Source organism: Tachyglossus aculeatus, chromosome 16 (genome assembly GCF_015852505.1).
Source record: "Tachyglossus aculeatus isolate mTacAcu1 chromosome 16, mTacAcu1.pri, whole genome shotgun sequence".
Taxonomy (NCBI): Eukaryota; Metazoa; Chordata; class Mammalia; order Monotremata; family Tachyglossidae; genus Tachyglossus; species Tachyglossus aculeatus.
In genome coordinates, this window is record NC_052081.1 from 2,826,931 (window position 1) to 2,847,488 (window position 20,558).

The 20,558-nt window shown below is 50.8% G+C and overlaps 1 protein-coding gene across 2 annotated transcripts in view; it reads left to right on the top strand.

The window, feature by feature from the left end:
• Window positions 1-7,907: 7,907 nt before the first annotated feature.
• Window positions 7,908-20,558, top strand: part of KPNA1 (karyopherin subunit alpha 1) — a 42,772-nt gene continuing 30,121 nt past the window's right edge. For both annotated transcript variants that reach the window (XM_038758412.1, XM_038758413.1), the window contains exons 1-3: window positions 7,908-7,952; window positions 14,782-14,915; window positions 17,484-17,594. In XM_038758412.1, the coding sequence (XP_038614340.1) occupies window positions 14,787-14,915; window positions 17,484-17,594 (240 nt within the window). In that variant the 5' untranslated portion in view covers window positions 7,908-7,952; window positions 14,782-14,786. The remainder of the gene's footprint in view (window positions 7,953-14,781; window positions 14,916-17,483; window positions 17,595-20,558) is intronic.

A 20,558-nucleotide genomic window follows, 5' to 3' on the forward strand; every position in this document is an offset into this window, starting at 1 on the left:
CCTCCCGCCGGTCCCGGGGAAACTGAAAGTTTTTGGGGGGGTCCCGCCCCTTTCCGGAACCCGGGGGTTCTGGGACTCTGGAGGGTGGAAGGCCCGGCCTCCACCAAACCTGGCCACCAGCCAACCTTGGCCACCAGCCAGCCTTGGCCACTAGCCACTCCTCGCCCAGGTCTGGGCCCGGGACGGGCGGGGCTCAGTTTCCCCTTAGTAGTGGGGAGCGGCCCCTGGGCTTCCCTGGGGGAAAGGACGGTGTCAGGGCTCCCCCTAGTTCTGGGGGGGGGGGGGGCCGGACTTCCCTGGGAGAGGGGATGGTTTAGGGGCTCTGCCCATTTTGGGGGGCCCTGGGCTTCCCTGAGGGAAGGGACGGTGTCAGGGCCCCCCCAGTTCTGGGGGGGCCTGGACTTCCCTGGGAGAGGGGATGGTTTAGGGGCTCTGCCCATTTGGGGGGGATCTGGGCTTCCCTGGGGGAAGGGACGGTGTCAGGGCTCCCCCTAGCTCCAGGGGGGCCTGGACTTCCCTGGGAGAGGGGATGGTTTAGGGGCTCTGCCCATTTTGGGGGGCCCTGGGCTTCCCTGGAGGAAGGGACGGTGTCAGGGCTCCCCCTAGTTCTGGGGGGGCCTGGACTTCCCTGGGAGAGGGGCTGGTGTCAGGGCTCCCCCTAGTTCTGGGGGGGCCTGGACTTCCCTGGGGGAAGGAACAGTGTCAGGGCCCCCCCTAGTTCTGGGGGGGGCCTGGACTTCCCTGGGAGAGGGGATGGTTTAGGGGCTCTGCCTATTTTGGGGGGATCTGGGCTTCCCTGGGGGAAGGGATGGTGTCAGGGCCCCCCCTAGTTCTGGGGGGGCTTGGACTTTCCTGGGAGAGGGGATGGTTTAGGGGCTCTGCCCATTTTGGGGGGCCCTGGGCTTCCCTGGGGGAAGGGACGGTGTCAGGGCCCCCCCCCCCAGTTCTGGAGGGGCCTGGACTTCCCTGGGAGAGGGGATGGTTTAGGGGCTCTGCCTATTTTGGGGGGCCCCTGGGCTTCCCTGGAAGAAAGGACGGTGTCAGGGCTCCCCCTAGTTCTGGGGGGGCCTGGACTTCCCTGGGAGAGGGGATGGTTTAAGGGTTGGGCCTATTTTGGGGGGATCTGGGCTTCCCTGGGAGAGGGGGCAGTGTCAGGGCTCCCCCTAGTTCTGGAGGGACCTGGACTTCCCTGGGAGAGGGGATGGTTTAGGAGCTCTGCCTATTTTGGGGGGATCTGGGCTTCCCTGGGGGAAGGGATGGTGTCAGGGCCCCCCCTAGTTCTGGGGGGGCGCCGGACTTCCCTGGGAGAGGGGATGGTTTAGGGGCTCTGCCCATTTTGGGGGTATCTGGGCTTCCCTGGAGGAAGGAACGGTGTCAGGGCTCCCCCTAGTTCTGGGGGGGCCCGGACTTCCCTGGGAGAGGGGATGGTTTAGGGGTTCTGCCTATTTGGGGGGCACCTGGGCTTCCCTGGGAGAGGGGGCGGTGTCAGGGCTCCCCCTAGTTCTGGCGGGGTTGGGGCCTCCCTGGAGGGAAAGAGGTGGTTTTGGGGTTCTACCTAATTCTGGGGGCGGGGTCTGGTCTCCCCTGTGAGGAAGGGGCGGTGTCGGGCAATCCCCCTAGTTCTGGGGGGGCTTGGGCTCCCCTGGGGGGAAGGGGTGGTTTTGGGGACCCACCTAGGTCTGGGGAGGTCTGGGCTTTCTTGGGGGGAAGGGGCAGTTCGGCGGGGGGGAGTCCTGGGCTCCCCTGGGGGGAGATGGAAAGGGCGGGGTATGGGCTTTGCCTATTTTTGGGGGGTCTGGGCTTTCTTGGGGGGAAGGGGCAGTTCTGGGGGGGGGGGTCCTGGGCTCTCCTGGGGGGAGACGGAAAGGGCAGGGTATGGGCTTCGCCTATTTTTAGGGGGTCTGGGCTTTCTTGGGGGGAAGGGGCAGTTCTGGGGGGGTCCTGGGCTCTCCTGGGGGGAGACAGAAAGGGTGCGGTATGGGCTTTGCCTATTTTTTGGGGGTCTGGGCTTTCTTGGGGGGAAGGGGCAGTTCTGGGGGGGCTCCTGGGCTCCCCTGGGGGAGATGGAAAGGTGGGGTATGGGCTTCACCTATTTTGGGGGGGTCCGGGCCTTCCTTGGGGGCGTAAAGGGCGGAGTAAAGGCTCCACCTATTTTTTTGGGGGGGGGGGTCTGGGCTTCTTGGGAAGGGGGAAGGGGCAGGGGATGGGTCTGCCTAATTCTGGGGGGGGCCTGGGCTTCCCTGAAAGGGTGGTATAGGGGTTCGGCCAGTTCTGGGGGGGCAGCTGGGCTTCTCTAGGGGGGGAAGGGACACTGTTTGGGCTCCCCTTGTTTCTAGGGAGGGGCTCTGGGCTTCCCCAGGAGGAAGGGGCAGTGGCCAGAGCCGGACACGCTCTGGTCCCTTGGGGCAGGATATTTATTTCTATTCATTCATTCATTCAATCGTATTTATTGAGCGCTTACTGTGTGCAGAGCACTGGACTAAGCGCTTGGGAAGTCCAAGTTGGCAACATATAGAGACGGTCCCTACCCAACAACGGGCTCACAGTCTAGAAGTCCATCTCCCCCGGCCCAAGACCGTAAACTCGATGTGTCCAGTGCTCTGCACACAGTAAGCGCTCAATAAATCCGATGGAATGAATGTTTATTGTTCTACTGTCCTCTGATTCATTCAATCATTCATTCCATCGTATTTATTTTATTTTGTTAGTATGTTTGGTTTTGTTCTCTGTCTCCCCCTTTTAGACTGTGAGCCCACTGTTGGGTAGGGACTGTCTCTATATGTTGCCAATTTGTACTTCCCAAGCGCTTAGTACAGTGCTCTGCACATAGTAAGCGCTCAATAAATACGATTGATGATGATGATGATGATTTATTGAGCGCTTACCGTGTGCAGGGCACTGTACTAAGCGCTTGGGAAGTACCAGTCGGCAACATCTGGAGACGGTCCCTACCCAACAACGGGCTCACGGTCTAGAAGACGGGCCCACGGTCTCCCAGGCGCTTAGTTCAGTGCCGTGCACGCAGTAAGCGCTCAATAAATACAAGTGAATGAATGAATGAACAAATGACTCCCGGAACCTCCCCGCTTCCAAATGATTTGTTGGATCAAAAAAAAAACAACCGTGTGTTTTTCCAAGATCCTCATTCTCCTATCAAATCCCCGGGATTAGCTGGTGGCGACCAGTTCAGAGTCAGGCCACTAGAAACTTGGAAAAGACTATTCCTGGAAGCTTCAGGGATCCCGGGAAGGGGAGAGTTAAGAGGAGGAGGAGGAGGAGGAAGCGAGAATATAAAGAGGAAGAGAAGATGAGGAAGACCAGGAGTTGGGGCGACTAAATCAGCCCCCCATCAGGCCCTCAGCTGTGTGAAAGGCAGCTCAGATCGAGCCCGGCCCCGGGAATCAGAAGGATCTGGGTTCTAATTCCGGCTCCGCCCTTCATTCATTCAATCCTATTTGTTGAGCGCTTACTGTGTGCAGAACACTGTACTAAGCGCTTGGAAAATCCAATTCAGCCACAAAGAGAGACGATCCCTGCCTGCGACGGGCTCACGGTCTAGAATACTAATAATGATAGCATTTATTAAGCGCTTACTATGTGCAAAGCACCATTCTAAGTGCTGGGGGGGATACAAGGTAATCAGGTTGTCCCATGGGGGGCTCACAGTCTTAATCCCCATTTTCCAGATGAGGTAACTGAGGCCCAGTGAAGTGACTTGCCCAAAGTCACACAGCTGGCAATTGGTGGAGGCGGAATTTGAACCCATGACTTCTGACTCCAAAGCCCGGGCTCTTTCCACTGAGCCACGCTGCTTCTCTCTAGTGGGTAGTGGTTTCTACCCACTCTTGGGTGAACGGAGTTTGGCGGGCGCCTTCCTGTGGGAGAGAGTGGGCAAAAAACAGAGGGTTTATTGCAAATTGATTCATTCAATCGTATTTATTGAGCGCTTGCTGTGTGCAGAGCGCTGTACTAAGCGCTTGGGAAGTACAAGTTGGGCAAATCTAAAAATCACGACCAAAAAGCAGCGTGGCTTGGCGAAAATCGCCTCAGGCCTGCGAGTCAGAGGAGCTGGGTTCTAATCCTGGAAGTCACTTCACTTTTCATTCATTCAGTCATATTTATTGAGCGCTTACTGTGTGCAGAGCACTGGACTAAGCGCTTGGGAAGTACAAGTTGGCAACATATAGAGACGGTCCCTACTCAGCAGTGGGCTCACACGCTTTTCTGAGCCTCAGTGACTTCATCTGTAGTAAGGGGTCAGGAGGATTTATGGAGCGCTTCCTGTGGGCAGAGTACTATACTAAGCGCTTGGAGGAGTACAATAGAATGGAGTGGGTAGATCTGTTCCTTGCCTGAGAGGGAGAGACATTCCTACAAATAAATAGATTATAGGGACGGACAGAAGATTGAGATGATGAGCCCCGAATGTCAGCATGGCTCAGTGGAAAGAGCCCGGGCTTTGGAGTCGGAGGTCGTGGGTTCGAACCCCGGCTCCGCCACATGTCTGCTGTGTGACCTTGGGCAAGTCACTTCACTTCTCTGAGCCTCACTTCCCTCATCTGTAAAATGGGGATTGACTGTGAGCCCCACGTGGGACAGCCTGATCACGTTGTATCCCCCCCCCCAGCACTTAGAACAGTGCTTAGCACATAGTAAGCACTTAACAAATGCCATTATTATTATTGTATTGTACTTTCCAAGTGCTTAGTACGGTGCTCTGCACACAGTAAGCGCTCAATAAATATCATTGAATGAATGACAGGGATGGCGTCTGTCCCGGTTATCTTGTTTCTCATTTCACTTCTCTGGGCCTCAGTGACCTCATCTGGAAAATGGGGATAAAGACTGTGAGCCCCATGTGGGACAACCTGATTACGCTGCATCCACCCCAGCGCTGAGAACAGTGCTTGGTATTTAGTAAGCGCTTAACAAATACTATTATTATTATTACTATTATTATTATTATTATTATTATTATTATTATTATTTACCCCTGCGCTTAGTACAGTGCCAGTGGGCTTAACGAATACTGAGAAAAACTGTCTGAATGAGCTAAAAAGGAATCTAAGGGGCAGTCCCCAGAAAGTATCGCTTCAGTTTCTACTTTTCTTGTTCCTGTTTTCAGAAGTGGATTTTTAACTTTCTCTCACTGATCCGTAATTATCTTCATTCATCATTTCAGTGCGCTGAGGGGAATGCCCCCTTCCATTTAGATTGCGAGCCCCAAGTTCGTTCATTTATTTGATCGTATTTATTAATACCAATAATGATGATATCTGTTAAGTGCTTACTGTGCGCCAAGCACTGTTCTAAGCGCTGGATGAATACTACAGCCTGGCTTAGAGGAAAGAGCCCTGGTTTGGGAGTCAGAGGTCGTGGGTTCTAATCCCGCCTCTTCCATTGTCAGCTGTGTGACTTGGGGCCAGTCACTTCACTTCTCTGGGCCTTAGTGACCTCATCTGTCAAATGGGGATGAAGACTGTGAGCCCCCCGTGGGACAACCCTGATGACCTTGCCTCTCCCCCAGCTTTTAGAAAGGTGTTTGGCACATAGTAAGCGCTCAACAAACACCATTATTATGATGTGGGACAACCTGATGACCTTGTATCCGCCCCAGTGCTTAGAACAGTGCTTGGCACATACTAAGCGCTTAACAGACACCATTATTATTATGTGGGACAACCTGATGACCTTGTATCTGTCCCAGCGCTTAGAACAGTGCTTGGCACATACTAAGCGCTTAACAAACACCATTATTATTATGTGGGACAACCTGATGACGTTGCATCCGCCCCAGCACTTAGAACAGTGCTTGGCACATCGTAAGTGCTTAACAAATACCGTCATTATTTATTATTATTATTATTGTATCTCCCCCAGCGCTTAGAACAGTGCTTGGCACATCGTAAGTGCTTAACAAATACCGTCATTATTTATTATTATTATTATTGTATCTCCCCCAGCGCTTAGAACAGTGCTTGACACATAGTAAGCGCTTAACAAATACCGTCATTATTTATTATTATTATTGTATCTACCTCAGCGCTTAGAACAGTGCTTGGCACATAGTAAGCGCTTAACAAATACCGTCATTATTTATTCTTATTATTGTATCTACCCCAGCGCTTAGAACAGTGCTTGGCATATCGTAAGCGCTTAACAAATACCCTTATTATTATGTGGGACAACCTGATGACCTTGTATCTGCCCCAGTGCTTAGAACAGTGCTTGGCACATTGTAAGCACTTAACAAAAATACCATCATTATTATCATTATTGTATCTACCCCAGCGCTTGGAACAGTTCTTGGCACATAGTAAGCGCTTAACAAATACCGTCATTATTATTATTATTGTATCTATCCCAGTGCTTAGAACAGTGCTTGGCACATAGTAAGCGCTTAACAAATACCGTCATTATTTATTCTTATTATTGTATCTACCCCAGCGCTTAGAACAGTGCTTGGAACATAGTAAGCGCTTAACAAATAGCATTGTTATTATGTGGGACAACTTGATGACCTAGTATCCGCCCCAGTGCTTAGAACAGTGCTTGGCACATCGTAAGCGCTTAACAAATACCATCATTATTATTATTGTATCTACCCCAGTGCTTAGAACAGTGCTTGACACATAGTAAGCGCTTAACGAATACCGTCATTATTTATTATTATTATTGTATCTGCCCCAGCGCTTAGTACAGTGCTTGGCACATCGTAAGCGCTTAACAAATACCCTTATTATTATGTGGGACAACCTGATGACCTTGTATCCGCCCCAGCGCTTAGAACAGTGCTTGGCACATCGTAAGCGCTTAACAAAAATACCGTCATTATTATTATTACTGTATCTACCCCAGCGCTTAGAACAGTGCTTAGCACATCGTAAGCGCTTAACAAAAATACCGTCATTATTATTATTATTATTTATTATTATTATTATTATTGTATCTACCCCAGCGCTTAGAACAGAGCTTGGCACATAGTAGGCACTTAACAAATACTGTTATTGTTATTATTAATAAAATAATGAATAGATAAATAAATTACAGATCTATGCATATGTGCTGTGGGGATGAATTGCATGTTCCAAGCGCTTAGTCCAGTGCTCTGCACACAGTAAGCGCTCAATAAATACGATTGAATGAGTGAATGAATGAAAGTGAATGAATGAATGAATGAATGAATGAATGAATGAATGAATGAATGAATGAATGAATGAATGAACGAACAGGCCCTGTAGGGCGGACCGGAGCGATGGCGGGCTGGGCCTGCGCATGCGCACGAGTTTCAACGGCTCTCCTCCCACCCCTACTGCGCAGGCGCGCTGCGCACGAATCTCCCCGGCTCACCATTCCTCCCCCCCCCCGCCCATCCCGCCCCGCGCAAGCGCATTATGCACGAGTCTCCCCGGCTCGCCCGCCCCACCCGCCGCGCAAGCGCGCTGCGCACGAATCCCCTCCCGCCCCCCACAAGCCCTCCCGCGCAGGCGCAGTGCGCCCCCATCTCCCTTCTCCCCCCCGCCCCCGCCGCCCCCTCCTGCGCAGGCGCAGTGCGCCCAAATCGCCTCGACCCGCCGTCCCACCTCCCCGCGCAGGCGCAGTGCGCCCGAGTCGGCCCAGCTCGGCGTTCCCCTCAACCCCCACCTCCCGCGCAGGCGCAGTGCGCCCGCATCTCCATGGCTGGCCGTCGCCTCGCCCACCCGCGCAGGCGCAGTGCGCCTGCATTGCCCAGGCAGGCCGTCCCCGCCCTGTTGCGCAGGCGCATTGTCGTTCCAGCTCCCCCGCGCAGGCGCTGTGCGCCCCCATCGCCCCCCGGCGGGCCGCGGCCGCTCCCCCGCGCAGGCGCGGTGCGCCCGAGCGTCCCCGGCCGGCCGTCCGAGGTACGCAGGCGCGGTGCGCGGCCCGGCTGTCGGCTGCTCGGCAGGCCGCCCTGCCCCGCCCCGCCCCGACAGGTGAGTCACAACGGGACACACACACACACAAACACACACACACACACAACGGCCTCCCATCCCCCACACCGGGGCCTCACCGGGGGGAGGGGGAGGGGGAGGAGGCCGCGCGCGCGCACCCGTCTGTCTGTTTGTGTTCCCCTGTGGGTTTGTGGGTCCGTGTGGGTTTGTGTGTCTGTGTGGGTTTGTGTGTCTGTGTGTTTGTGTTCCTGTGTGGGTTTGTGTCTGTGTGGGATTGTGTGTCTGTGTGGGTTTGTGTGTGTGTAGGTCTGTGTGGTTTTGTGTGTCTGTGAGGGTCTGTGGTGTCTGTGAGGGTTTGTGTGGGTTTGTGTCTGTGTAGGTCTGTGTGGGTTTGTGTGTCTGTGTGGGTTTGTGTCTGTGAGGGTCTGTGTGGATTTGTGTGTCTGTGTGGGTTTGTGTGTCTGTGAGGGTCTGTGCGGGTTTGTGTCTGTGTGGGTTTGTGTCTGTGTGTTTGTGTGTCTGTGGGTTTGTGTGTTTGTGTGGGTTTATGTGTCTGTGTGGGTTTGTGTGTGTGTAGGTCTGTGTGGTTTTGTGTGTCTGTGAGGGTCTGTGGTGTCTGTGAGGGTTTGTGTGGGTTTGTGTCTGTGTAGGTCTGTGTGGGTTTGTGTGTCTGTGTGGGTTTGTGTCTGTGAGGGTCTGTGTGGATTTGTGTGTCTGTGTGGGTTTGTGTGTCTGTGAGGGTCTGTGGTGTCTGTGAGGGTCTGTGCGGGTTTGTGTCTGTGTGTCTGTGTAGGTCTGTGTGGGTTTGTGGGTTTGTGTCTGTGTAGGTCTGTGTGGGTTTGTGTGTCTGTGTGGGTTTGTGTCTGAGGGTCTGTGTGGATTTGTGTGTCTGTGTGGGTTTGTGTGTCTGTGAGGGTCTGTGGTGTCTGAGGGTCTGTGCGGGTCTGTGTCTGTGTAGGTCTGTGTGGGTTTGTGGGTTTGTGTCTGTAGGTCTGTGTGGGTTTGTGTCTGTGAGGGTCTGTGTGGGTTTGTGTGTCTGTGAGGGTCTGTGAGGGTCTGTGCGGGTTTGTGTCTGTGTGTCTGTGTAGGTCTGTGTGGGTTTGTGCGTTTGTGTCTGTGTAGGTCTGTGTGGGTTTGTGTCTGTGAGGGTCTGTGGGTTTGTGTGTCTGTGTGGGTTTGTGGTGTCTGTGAGGGTCTGTGTGGGTTTGTGTCTGTGTGTCTGTGTAGGTCTGTGTGGGTTTGTGAGCCCACTGTTGGGTAGGGACTGGCTCTATATGTTGCCAATTTGTACTTCCCAAGCGCTTAGTACAGTGCTCTGCACATAGTAAGCAATAAATACGATTGATGATGATGATGTTGTCTGTGTGGGTTTGTGTGTCTGTGTGGGTTTATGGGTCTGTGTGGGTTTGTGTGTCTGCGTGTCTGTGTAGGTTTGTGTGTCTGTGTGGGTTTATGTGTCCGTGTGGGCTTGTGTGTCTGTGTAGGTTTGTGTGTCTGTGAGGGTCTGTGTGGGTTTGTGTCTGTGTCGGTTTATGTGTCTGTGTGGGTCTGTGTGTCTTTGTAGGTTTGTGTCTGTGTGGATTTGTGTGTCTGTGAGGGTCTGTGTGGGTTTGTGTCTGTGTGCTTGTGTTCCTGTGTGTGCTTGTGTTCCTGTGTGGGTTTGTGTGTCTGTGTGGGTTTGTGTTCCTGTGTGGGTTTGTGTGTCTGTGTGGATCTGTGTGGCTTTGTGGGTCTGTGTGGGTTTGTGGGTCTGTGTGGGTTTATGTGTCTGTGGGCTTGTGTGGGTTTGTGTAACAGTGACTCACAGGCAGGCTGTAGTGAGCGGTGGGTGTGGGGGTGTGTGTGTGTTTGTGGAAGAGTGACTCGTAGGCGGGGGAGGGGGAGTGTATGTGTGTAAGTGTGAAAGCAACTGGCAGGTGGTAGGGAGTGACTGTGTGTGTAATAATAATAATAATGATGGCATTTGTTAAGCACTTACTATGTGCCAAGCACTGTTCTAAGCGCTGGGGAGGATACAAGGTGATCAGGTTGGCCCACGGGGGGCTCACAGTCCTCATCCCCATTTTCCAGATGGGGTCACTGAGGCCCAGAGAAGTGAAGTGACTTGCCCAAAGTCACACAGCAGACAAGAGGCGGAGTCGGGATTTGAACCCATGATCTCTGACTCCAAAACCCAGGCCCTGAGCCACGCTGCTGTAGTGAGCGGTGGGGATGTGGGGTGTGTGTATGTGTTTGTGGAAGAGCAACTCGTAGGCGGGTGTTGGGGGGGGAGTGTGTGTGTGTGTGTGTGTGTGTGTGTGTATGTAATTGTGAGAGCAACTGGCAGGTGGGGGCAGTGATTGTGTGTGTGTGTGTGTGTGTAATACTAATACTAATAATAATTTTGGTACTTGTTAAGCGCTTACTATGTGCCAAGCACTGTTCTAAGCGCTGGGGAGTTACAAGGTGATCAGGGTGTCCCACGGGGGGCTCACAGTCTTCATCCCCATTTTCCAGATGAGGGAACTGAGGCCCAGAGAATAATAATAATAATAATAATGATAATAATGGCATTTATTAAGCGCTTGCAATGTGCAAAGCACTGTTCTAAGCGCTGGGGAGGTGACAAGGTGATCAGGTTGTCCCACGGGGGGCTCACAGTCTTCATCCCCATTTTACAGATGAGGGAACTGAGGCCCAGAGAAGAATAATAATAATAATGGCATTTATTAAGCGCTTACAATGTGCAAAGCACTGTTCTAAGCACTGGGGAGGATACAAGGTGATCGGGTTGTCCCATCGGGGGGCTCACAGTCTTCATCCCCGTTTTCCAGATGAGGGAACTGAGGCCCAGAGAATAATAATAATAATAATAATGGCATTTATTAAGCGCCTACTATGTGCAAAGCACTGGAAAGTGAGCAACTTATAGGCAGGGAGTGTGTTTGTGTGTGTCAGCAACTCGCAGGAAGTGTGTATGTATGTGTGTGTGTGTATATACATATAAGCAACTCCCAGGCAGGGTGTGTATATTTAAGAGCAACTCTCAGGAGGGGTGTTTGTGTGTGTGTGTGTGTGTGTGTGTGTGTGTGTGTGTGTGTGTGTGTAAGAGCAATCCCAGGCAGGGTGTGTTTGTGTGGAGAGAGAGAAAGTGAGCAACTTGTAGGCAGGGAGTGTGTGTGTGTGTCAGCAACTCGCAGGGAGTGTGTGTGTGTGTGTGTGTGTGTGTGTGTGTGTGTATGTATATACATATATATATATGTATATAAGCAACTCCCAGGCAGGGTGTGTATATTTAAGAGCAACTCCCAGGAGGGTGGGGGTGTGTGGTGTGTGTGTGTGTGTGTGTGTGTAAGAGCATCTTGCAAGGTGTGTGTGTGTGGAGAGAGAGAAAGTGAGCAACTTGTAGGCAGGGAGTGTGTTTGTGTGTGTCAGCAACTCGCAGGGAGTGTGTGTGTGTGTGTGTATATATATACACATATATATATATACACATATATATATACACATATATATATGTATATAAGCAACTCCCAGGCAGGGTGTGTATATTTAAGAGCAACTCCCAGGAGGGATGTTTGTGTGTGTGTGTGTAAGAGCAATCCCAGGCAGAGTGTGTTTGTGCAGGGTGTGTGTGTGTGGAGAGAGAGAAAGTGAGCAACTTGTAGGCAAGGAGTGTGTTTGTGTGTGTCAGCAACTCGCAGGGAGTGTGTGTGTATGTGTGTGTGCGCGCGTGCAACTCAGAGGCCAAAAGGGCCCGTCCGGGGGTGACCCAGGTTGCCCGGCTGGCGAGTGGCGGGTCTGTCCTGGCGGGAGGCGGCCGTGGGCGCCGGACGCTCCCCAGCGCTTAGCACAGTGCTCTGCGCGCGCTGAGCACCGCCGGGCGACCCGCTCGCCCTCCCGAGTTCCTCTGGAGCCGGCCGGGAAGCCAGTTGTGGCCTTTTCCGTTTATTTTTCTGCCCCTTTCCCTTAGAATAATCATAATGATGGTATTTGTTAAGCGCCTACTATGTGCCAAGCACTGTTCTAAGCGCTGGGGAGGTTACAAGGTGATCAGGTTGTCCCTCGTGGGGGGGGGGGGGCTCACAGTCTTCAGCCCCATTTGACAGATGAGGTCACTGAGGCACAGTGAAGTGACTTAATAATGATGGCTTTTATTGAGCGCTTACTATGTGCCAAGCACTGTTCTAAGCGCTGAGGTGTTTACAAGGTGATCAGGTTGTCCCACGGGGGGCTCACAGTCTTAATCCCCATTTGACAGATGAGGTCACTGAGGCACAGTGAAGTGACTTAATAATGATGGCTTTTATTGAGCGCTTACTATGTGCAAAGCACTGTTCTAAGCGCTGAGGCGGTTACAAGGTGATCAGTTTGTCCCACGGGGGGCTCACAGTCTTCATCCCCATTTGACAGATGAGGGAACTGAGGCCCAGAGGAGTGAAGTGACTTAATAATGATGGCTTTTATTGAGCGCTTACTATGTGCCAGGCACTGTTCTAAGCGCTGGGGAGGTGACAAGGTGATCAGGTTGTCCCACGGGGAGCTCACGGTCTTCATCCCCATTTGACAGATGAGGGAACTGAGGCACAGAGAAGTGAAGTGACTTAATAATGATGGCTTTTATTGAGCGCTTACTATGTGCCAAGCACTGTTCTAAGTGCCGAGGTGGTTACAAGGTGATCAGGTTGTCCCATACGGGGCTCACAGTCTTCATCCCCATTAGACAGATGAGGGAACCGAGGCACAGAGAAGTGAAGTGACTTAATAATGATGGCTTTTATTGAGCGCTTACTATGTGCCAAGCACTGTTCTAAGTGCCGAGGTGGTTACAAGGTGATCAGGTTGTCCCATATGGGGCTCACAGTCTTCATCCCCATTTGACAGATGAGGGAACTGAGGCACAGAGAAGTGAAGTGACTTAATGATGGCTTTTATTGAGTGCTTACTATGTGCCAGGCACTGTTCTAAGCGCTGGGGAGGTGACAAGGTGATCAGGTTGTCCCACATGGGGCTCACAGTCTTCATCCCCATTTGACAGATGAGGGAACTGAGGCACAGAGAAGTGAAGTGACTTAATAATGATGGCTTTTATTGAGCGCTTACTATGTGCCAAGCACTGTTCTAAGTGCCGAGGTGGTTACAAGGTGATCAGGTTGTCCCATATGGGGCTCACAGTCTTCATCCCCATTTAACAGATGAGGGAACTGAGGCCCAGAGAAGTGAAGTGACTTAATAATGATGGCTTTTATTGAGCGCTTACTATGTGCCAGGCACTGTTCTAAGCGCCGGGGAGGTGACAAGGTGATCAGGTTGTCCCACGGGGGGCTCACAGTCTTCATCCCCATTTGACAGATGAGGGAACTGAGGCCCAGAGAAGTGAAGTGACTTAAAAATGATGGCTTTTATTGAGCGCTTACTATGTGCCAAGCACTGTTCTATGCGCCGAGGCAGTTACAAGGTGATCAGGTTGTCCCACATGGGGCTCACAGTCTTCATCCCCATTGGACAGATGAGGGAACTGAGGCACAGAAGTGAAGTGACTTAATGATGGCTTTTATTGAGCGCTTACTATCTGCAAAGTACTGTTCTAAGCACTGGGGAGGTCACAAGGTGATCAGGTTGTCTCACGGGGGGCGCTCACAGTCTTAATCCCCATTTTGCAGATGAGGTCACTGAGGCACAGAGAAGTGAAGTGACTTAATAATGATGGCTTTTATTGAGCGCTTACTATGTGCAAAGCACTGTTCTAAGCACTGGGGAGGTCACAAGGTGATCAGGTTGTCCCACGGGGGAGCCCACAGTCTTAATCCCATATTACAGATGAGGGAACTGAGGTCCAGAGAAGTGAAGTGACTCGCCCAAAGTCACCCAGCTGACAGTTGGCGGAGCTGGGATTTGAACCCATGACCTCTGACTCCAAAGCCCGGGCTCTTTCCACTGAGCCACGCTGCTTCTCCTTATCTCCCCTTGCCTGCACCCGCAGGTGCCGTCCCTTATCGCTGTTTTTCCGTTTCTCCCCCTCACGCAGCCGACTTTTTCATTCATTCATTCATTCAATCGTATTTATTGAGTGCTTACTGTGTGCAGAGCACTGTACTAAGCGCTTGGGAAGCCCAAGTTGGCAACATCTAGAGACGGTCCCTACCCAGCCGCGGGCTCACGGTCTAGAAGGGGGAGACGGACGGCGAAACAAAACGTGTGGACGGGTGTCAAGTCATCAGAATAAATAGAAATAAAGTTAGATGCACATCATTAAGAAAATAAATAGAATAGTAAATATGGACAAGTGAAATAAATGGAGTAATAAATGTGTACAAACATATGTACAGGTGCTGTGGGGAGGGGAAGGAGGTAGGGCCGGGAGGATGGGGAGGAGGAGACCAAAAAGTAGGGGCTGTGAATACATCGGGCCTCGTCATTCATTCATTCAGTCATATTTATTGAGCGCTTACTGTGTGCAGAGCCTCTTGGTTATGTATAAATGTTTGTACGTATTACTCTTATTTGTACATATTCTATTTATTTGATTTTGTTAATACGTTTTGTTTTGTTGTCTGTCTCCCCTTTCTAGACTGTGAGCCCACTGTTGGTTGGGTAGGGACTGTCTCTATAGGTTGCCAACTTGGACTTCCCAAGCGCTCAGTCCAGTGCCCTGCACACAGTAAGCGCTCAATAAATACGATTGATTGATTGATTGATTCAATGGCCTCATTCAATGGGCGCCTGATTGATTGATTCAATGGCCTTATTCAATGGGTGCTTGACGGGCGGCGAGCCAAGGCGGTTAAAGAGACCCCAAAGACGCCGCCGGTGGGCTCCGCCGTGCCCGCGGGAAGCGCCCCCTCGGCCCGGCCGCCCCGTAATCCCCTCCCTCTGCCCCGTTTGCCAGTCGCCATGAGCGCCCCGGGGAAGGACAACTGCCGCCTGAAGAGCTACAAGAACAAATCCCTGAACCCCGACGAGATGCGCCGGAGGAGGGAGGAGGAAGGCCTCCAGCTCCGCAAGCAGAAAAGAGAAGAGCAGGTACCCGCGTCGTTCACGCAGCCGTATTTATGGAGCGCTTCCTGTGTGCGGAGCGCTGGGCGTCATTCATTCTCTTCCTCCCTTCAATGCCCTACTGAGAGCTCACCTCCTCCAGGAGGCCTTCCCACACTGAGCCCCTTCCTTCCTCTCCCCCTCGCCCCCCTCTCCATCCCCCCCATCTTACCTCCTTCCCTTCTCCACAGCACCTGTATATATGGATATATGTTTGTACATATGTATTACTCTATTTTACCTGTACATATCCATCCCCCCCATCTTACCTCCTTCCCTTCCCCACAGCACCTGTATATATGTATATATGTTCGTACATATTTATTACTCTATTTTACCTGTACATATCTATTCTATTTATTTTATTTTGTTAGTATGTTCGGTTTTGTCCTCTGTCTCCCCCTTTTAGACTGTGAGCCCACTGTTGGGTAGGGACCGTCTCTGTATGTTGCCGATTTGGACTTCCCAAGCGCTTAGTACAGTGCTCTGCACACAGTAAGCGCTCAATAAATACGATTGATGATGATGATGATTCATTCTTCACTTCTCTAAGCCTCAGTTCCCTCATCTGTAAAATGGGGGTTAAGATGGTGAGCCCCATGTGGGACAGCCTGATCGCCTTGTATCCCCCCCAGCGCTTAGAACAGTGCTTTGCACGTAGTAAGCGCTTAACAAATGCCATTATTATTATTATTATTATTATTATTATTCATTTGTCCAGTCGGATTTGTTGAGCGCTTACTGCGTGCAGAGCACTGGGATGGCCAAGTCGGCAACTTAGAGAGACGGTCCCTACCCAACGACGGGCTCACGGTCTCGAAGGGGGAGACAGGCGACAAAACGAAACATGTGGACGGGTGTCAAGGCGTCAGAATAAATAGAAATAACGCTGGACGTGCATCATTAAGAAAATAAATAGAATAGTCAATATGTACTAGTAAAATAAATAGAGTAATAGAGGGTTGGCGTGGGGGGCGTGAGGCGGGCCGCCGAGTCCCTCGGGAGGATCCATCCCACCCTCGCTGGCCAGATTTGCCCCCCACCCCTGGGTGGGATTCATTCCTTCATTCAATCATATTTATCATTCATCATTCAATCGTATTTATCATTCATTCATTCAGTCGTATTTATTGAGCGCTTACTGTGTGCAGAGCACTGGACTAAGCGCTTGGGAAGTACAAGTTGGCAACATATATTCATTCATTCAGTCATTTATTGAGCACTTACTGTGTGCAGACCATTCATTCAGTCAGTGGTGTTTATTGAGCGCTTACTGTGTGCAGAGCACTGGACTAAGTGCTTGGGAAGTACAAGTTAGCAACATATATTCATTCAGTCGTATTTATTGAGCGCTTACTGTGTGCAGAGCACTGTACGAAGTGCTTGGGAAGTACAAGTCGGCAACATATAGAGACGGTCCCTACCCAACAGTGGGCTCACAGTCTATTTATTGAGTGCTTACTGTGTGCAGAGCATTCATTCATTCATTCAGTCGTATTTATTGAGCGCTTACCATGTGCAGAGCACTGGACTAAGCGCTTGGGAAGTACAAGTTGGCAACATATATTCATTCATTCATTCAATCGTATTTATTGAGCGCTTACTGTGTGCAGAGCACTGTACTAAATGCTTGGGAAGTACAAGTTGGCAACATATATTCATTCATTCATTCAATCGTATTTATTGAATGCTTACTGTGCGCAGAGCACTGTACTAAGTGCTTGGGAAGTACAAGTTGGCAACATATATTCATTCATTCAATCATATTTATTGAGCACTTACTGTGTGCAGAGCACTGGACTAAGCGTTTGGGAAGTCCAAGTCGGCAACATATGGAGACGGTCCCTACCCAACAGTGGGCTCACGGTCTATTTATCAAGCGCTTACTGTGTGCAGAGCATTCATTCATTCACTCAGTCGTATTTATTGAGCGCTTACTGTGTGCAGAGCACTGTACTAAGCGCTTGGAAAGTACAAGTCGGCAACGTATAGAGACGGTCGCTGCCCAGCAGTGAGCTCATAGTCTATTTATCGAGTGCTTACTGTGTGCAGAGCATTCATTCATTCAGTCGCATTTATTGAGTGCTTACTGTGTGCAGAGCACCGGACTAAGCGCTTGGGAAGTACAAGCTGGCAACATATATTCATTCATTCATTCAATCGTATTGAGCACTTACAGTGTGCAGAGCACTGTACTGAGCGCTTGGGAAGTCCAAGTCGGCAACATATAGAGACGGTCCCTACCCAACAGTGGGCTCACGCTCTATTTATCGAGCGCTTACTGTGTGCAGAGCATTCATTCATTCATTCATTCATTCAGTTGTATTTATTGAGTGCTTACTGTGTGCAGAGCATTCATTCATTCAGTCGTATTTATTGAGCGCTTACCGTGTGCAGAGCACTGGACTAAGCGCTTGGGAAGTCCAAGTAGGCAACATCTAGAGACGGTCCCGGCCCGACGACGGCCTCACGGTTTCGAGCGTGACGGCCCAGGGTCCGACCGGCCCCCCGATCCACGACGGGCGGGGTGGGGTGGGGGTCTTTTCTGTCGTCCAGCTGTTCAAACGCAGAAATGTGGCCACGGCAGAGGAAGAGGCGGAGGAGGAAGTCATGGCGGACGGGGGCTTCCACGAGGCCCAGGGCAACAACATGGAGATGGCGGCGTCGGTCAGTGAGTTGGGCAGCCCGGCCCCCCGCCGGGGAGAGCGTGGTGTCCCGCCCGGATCGGGAATTCCAGCTGGGAAAACCCTCTTTGGGGTTTTCCCTGCACCCATCTGCCTTCCCCCACCCCCTTCCTGGCTCCCAGCCTCCCCTTCCCTTCTCCCCTCATTCCGACTTGCTCCCGTTCCCTCTTCAGTTCCCCGCCCTCTCCTCCTCCCCGTCTCCCTCGCATCACTCAATCAGAGGCAGCGGGGCTCGGTGGCAAGAGCCCGGGCTTTGGAGTCGGAGGTCACGGGTTCAAATCCCGGCTCCACCACCAGTCTGCTGTGTGACCTTGGGCAAGTCGCTTAACTTCTCTGAGCCTCAGTTTCCTCATCTGTCAAATGGGGATGAAGACTGTGAGCCCCCCCGTGGGGCAACGTGATCACCTTGTATCCTCCCCAGCGCTTAGAACAGTGCTTTCCACATAGTAAGCGCTTAACAAATGCCAAAATTATTATTATTATTATTCTCTGGGCCTCAGTGACCTCATCTGTCAAATGGGGATGAAGACTGTGAGCCCCACATGGGACAACCTGATCACATTATATCCCCCCCCCGTGCTTAGAACAGTGCTTTGCACATAGTAAGCGCTTAACAAATGCCATCATTATTATTATTATTAAGAGCCCGGGCTTTGGAGCCGGGGGTCATGGGTTCGAATCCCGGCTCCGCCACTCGTCAGCTGGGTGACTTTGGGCAAGTCACTTCACTTCTCCGGGCCTCAGTGACCTCATCTGGAAAATGGGGATGAAGACCATGAGCCCCCCCGTGGGACAACCTGATCACCTTGTAACCTCCCCAGCGCTTAGAACAGTGCTTTGCATGTAGTCAGCGCTTAATAAATGCCATCATTATTTTTATTATTTATTAAGTGCTTATTGTGTGCAGAGCACTGTACCAAGTGCTTGGCAGAGTAATAATAATAATAATAATAATAGTAATAATAATAGTAATGGCAGTTGATAAGCGGGCCAGCCGGCCGACCCTGGCCGGAAGACGGGTGTCGGGCGAGCGTTGGGTTTGGAGCTGTAAGGACAGTGCTTGACACATAGTCAGCGCTTAATAAATGCCATCATTATTATTATTATTATTATCATTTATTAAGTGCTTATTGTGTGCAGAGCACTGTACCAAGCACTTGGAGAGTAATAATAATAATAATAGTAGTAGTAATGGCAGTTGATAAGCGGGCCAGCTGGCTGACCCTGGCTGGAAGATGGGTGTTGGGCGAGCATTGGGTTTGGAGCTGTAGGAACAGTGCTTGGCACATAGTCAGTGCTTAATAAATGCCATCGTTATTATTATTATTTATTAAGTGCTTATTGTGTGCAGAGCACTGTACCAAGCACTTGGGAGAGTAATAATAGTAGTAATGGCAGTTGATAAGCGGGCCAGCCGGCCGACCCTGGCCAGAAGACGGGTGTCGGGTGAGCGTTGAGTTTGGAGCTGTAGGAACAGTGCTTGGCACATAGCGCTTTATAAATGCCATCATTATTGCTATTATTATTTATTAGGTGCTTATTGTGTGCAGAGCACTGTACCAAGCACTTGGGAGAGTAATAATAGTAGTAATGGCGGTTGATAAGCAGGCCAGCCGGCCGACCCTGGCCAGAAGACGGGTGTCGGGTGAGCGTTGAGTTTGGAGCTGTAGGAACAGTGCTTGGCACATAGCGCTTTATAAATGCCATCATTATTGCTATTATTATTTATTAGGTGCTTATTGTGTGCAGAGAACTGTACCAAGTGCTTGGGAGAGTAATAATAATAATAATAGTAATGGCAGTCGATAAGCGGGCCAGCTGGCCAACCCTGGCTGGAAGACGGGTGTCGGGCGAGCGTTGGGTTTGGAGCAGTAGGAACAGTGCTTGGCACATAGCGCTTAATAATGCCATCATTATTATTATTATTTATTAAGTGCTTACTGTGTGCACAGCACTGTACCAAGTGTTTGGGAGAGTAATACTAATACTAATAGTAATAGTAATGGCAGTTGATAAGCGGGCCAGCCGGCCGACCCTGGGTTTGGGTTTGGAGCAGTAGGAACAGTGCTTGGCACATAGCGCTTTATAAATGCCATCATTATTGCTATTATTATTCATTAGGTGCTTATTGTGTGCAGAGAACTGTACCAAGTGCTTGGGAGAGTAATAATAATAATAATAATAGTAATAGTAATGGCAGTTGATAAGCGGGCCAGCCGGCCGACCGTGGCCGAAAGCCAGGTGTTGGGCGAGCGTTGGGTTTGGAGTAGTAGGAACAGTGCTTGGAACATAGTCAGCGCTTTATAAATGCCATCATTATTATTATTATTATTTATTAAGTGCTTATTGTGTGCAGAGCACTGTACCAAGCGCTTGGGAGAGTAATAATAATAATAATAGTAATGGCAGCTGATAGGCGGGCCAGCCAGCCGACCCTGGCTGGAAGACGGGTGTTGGGTGAGCGTTGGGTTTGGAGCTGTAGGAACAGTGCTTGGCACATAGTCAGCGCTTAATAATGCCATCATTATTATTATTATTTATTAAGTGCTTATTGTGTGCACAGCACTGTACCAAGTGTTTGGGAGAGTAATACTACTACTACTACTAATAATAATAATAGTAATGGCAGTTGATAAGTGGGCCAGCCGGCCGACCCTGGCCGGAAGATGGGTGTCGGGCGAGCGTTGGGTTTGGAGCTGTAGGTGCTTATTGTGTGCAGAGCACTGTACTAAGCGCTTGGGAGAATAATAATAATAATAATAATAATAACAATAATAATAGTAATGGCAGTTGATAGGCGGGCCAGCCGGCCAACCCTGGCCAAAAGACAGGTGTTGGGCGAGCGTTGGATTTGGAGCAGTAGGAACAGTGCTTGGCACATAGCGCTTTATAAATGCCATCATTATTGCTATTATTATTTATTAGGTGCTTATTGTGTGCAGAGAAC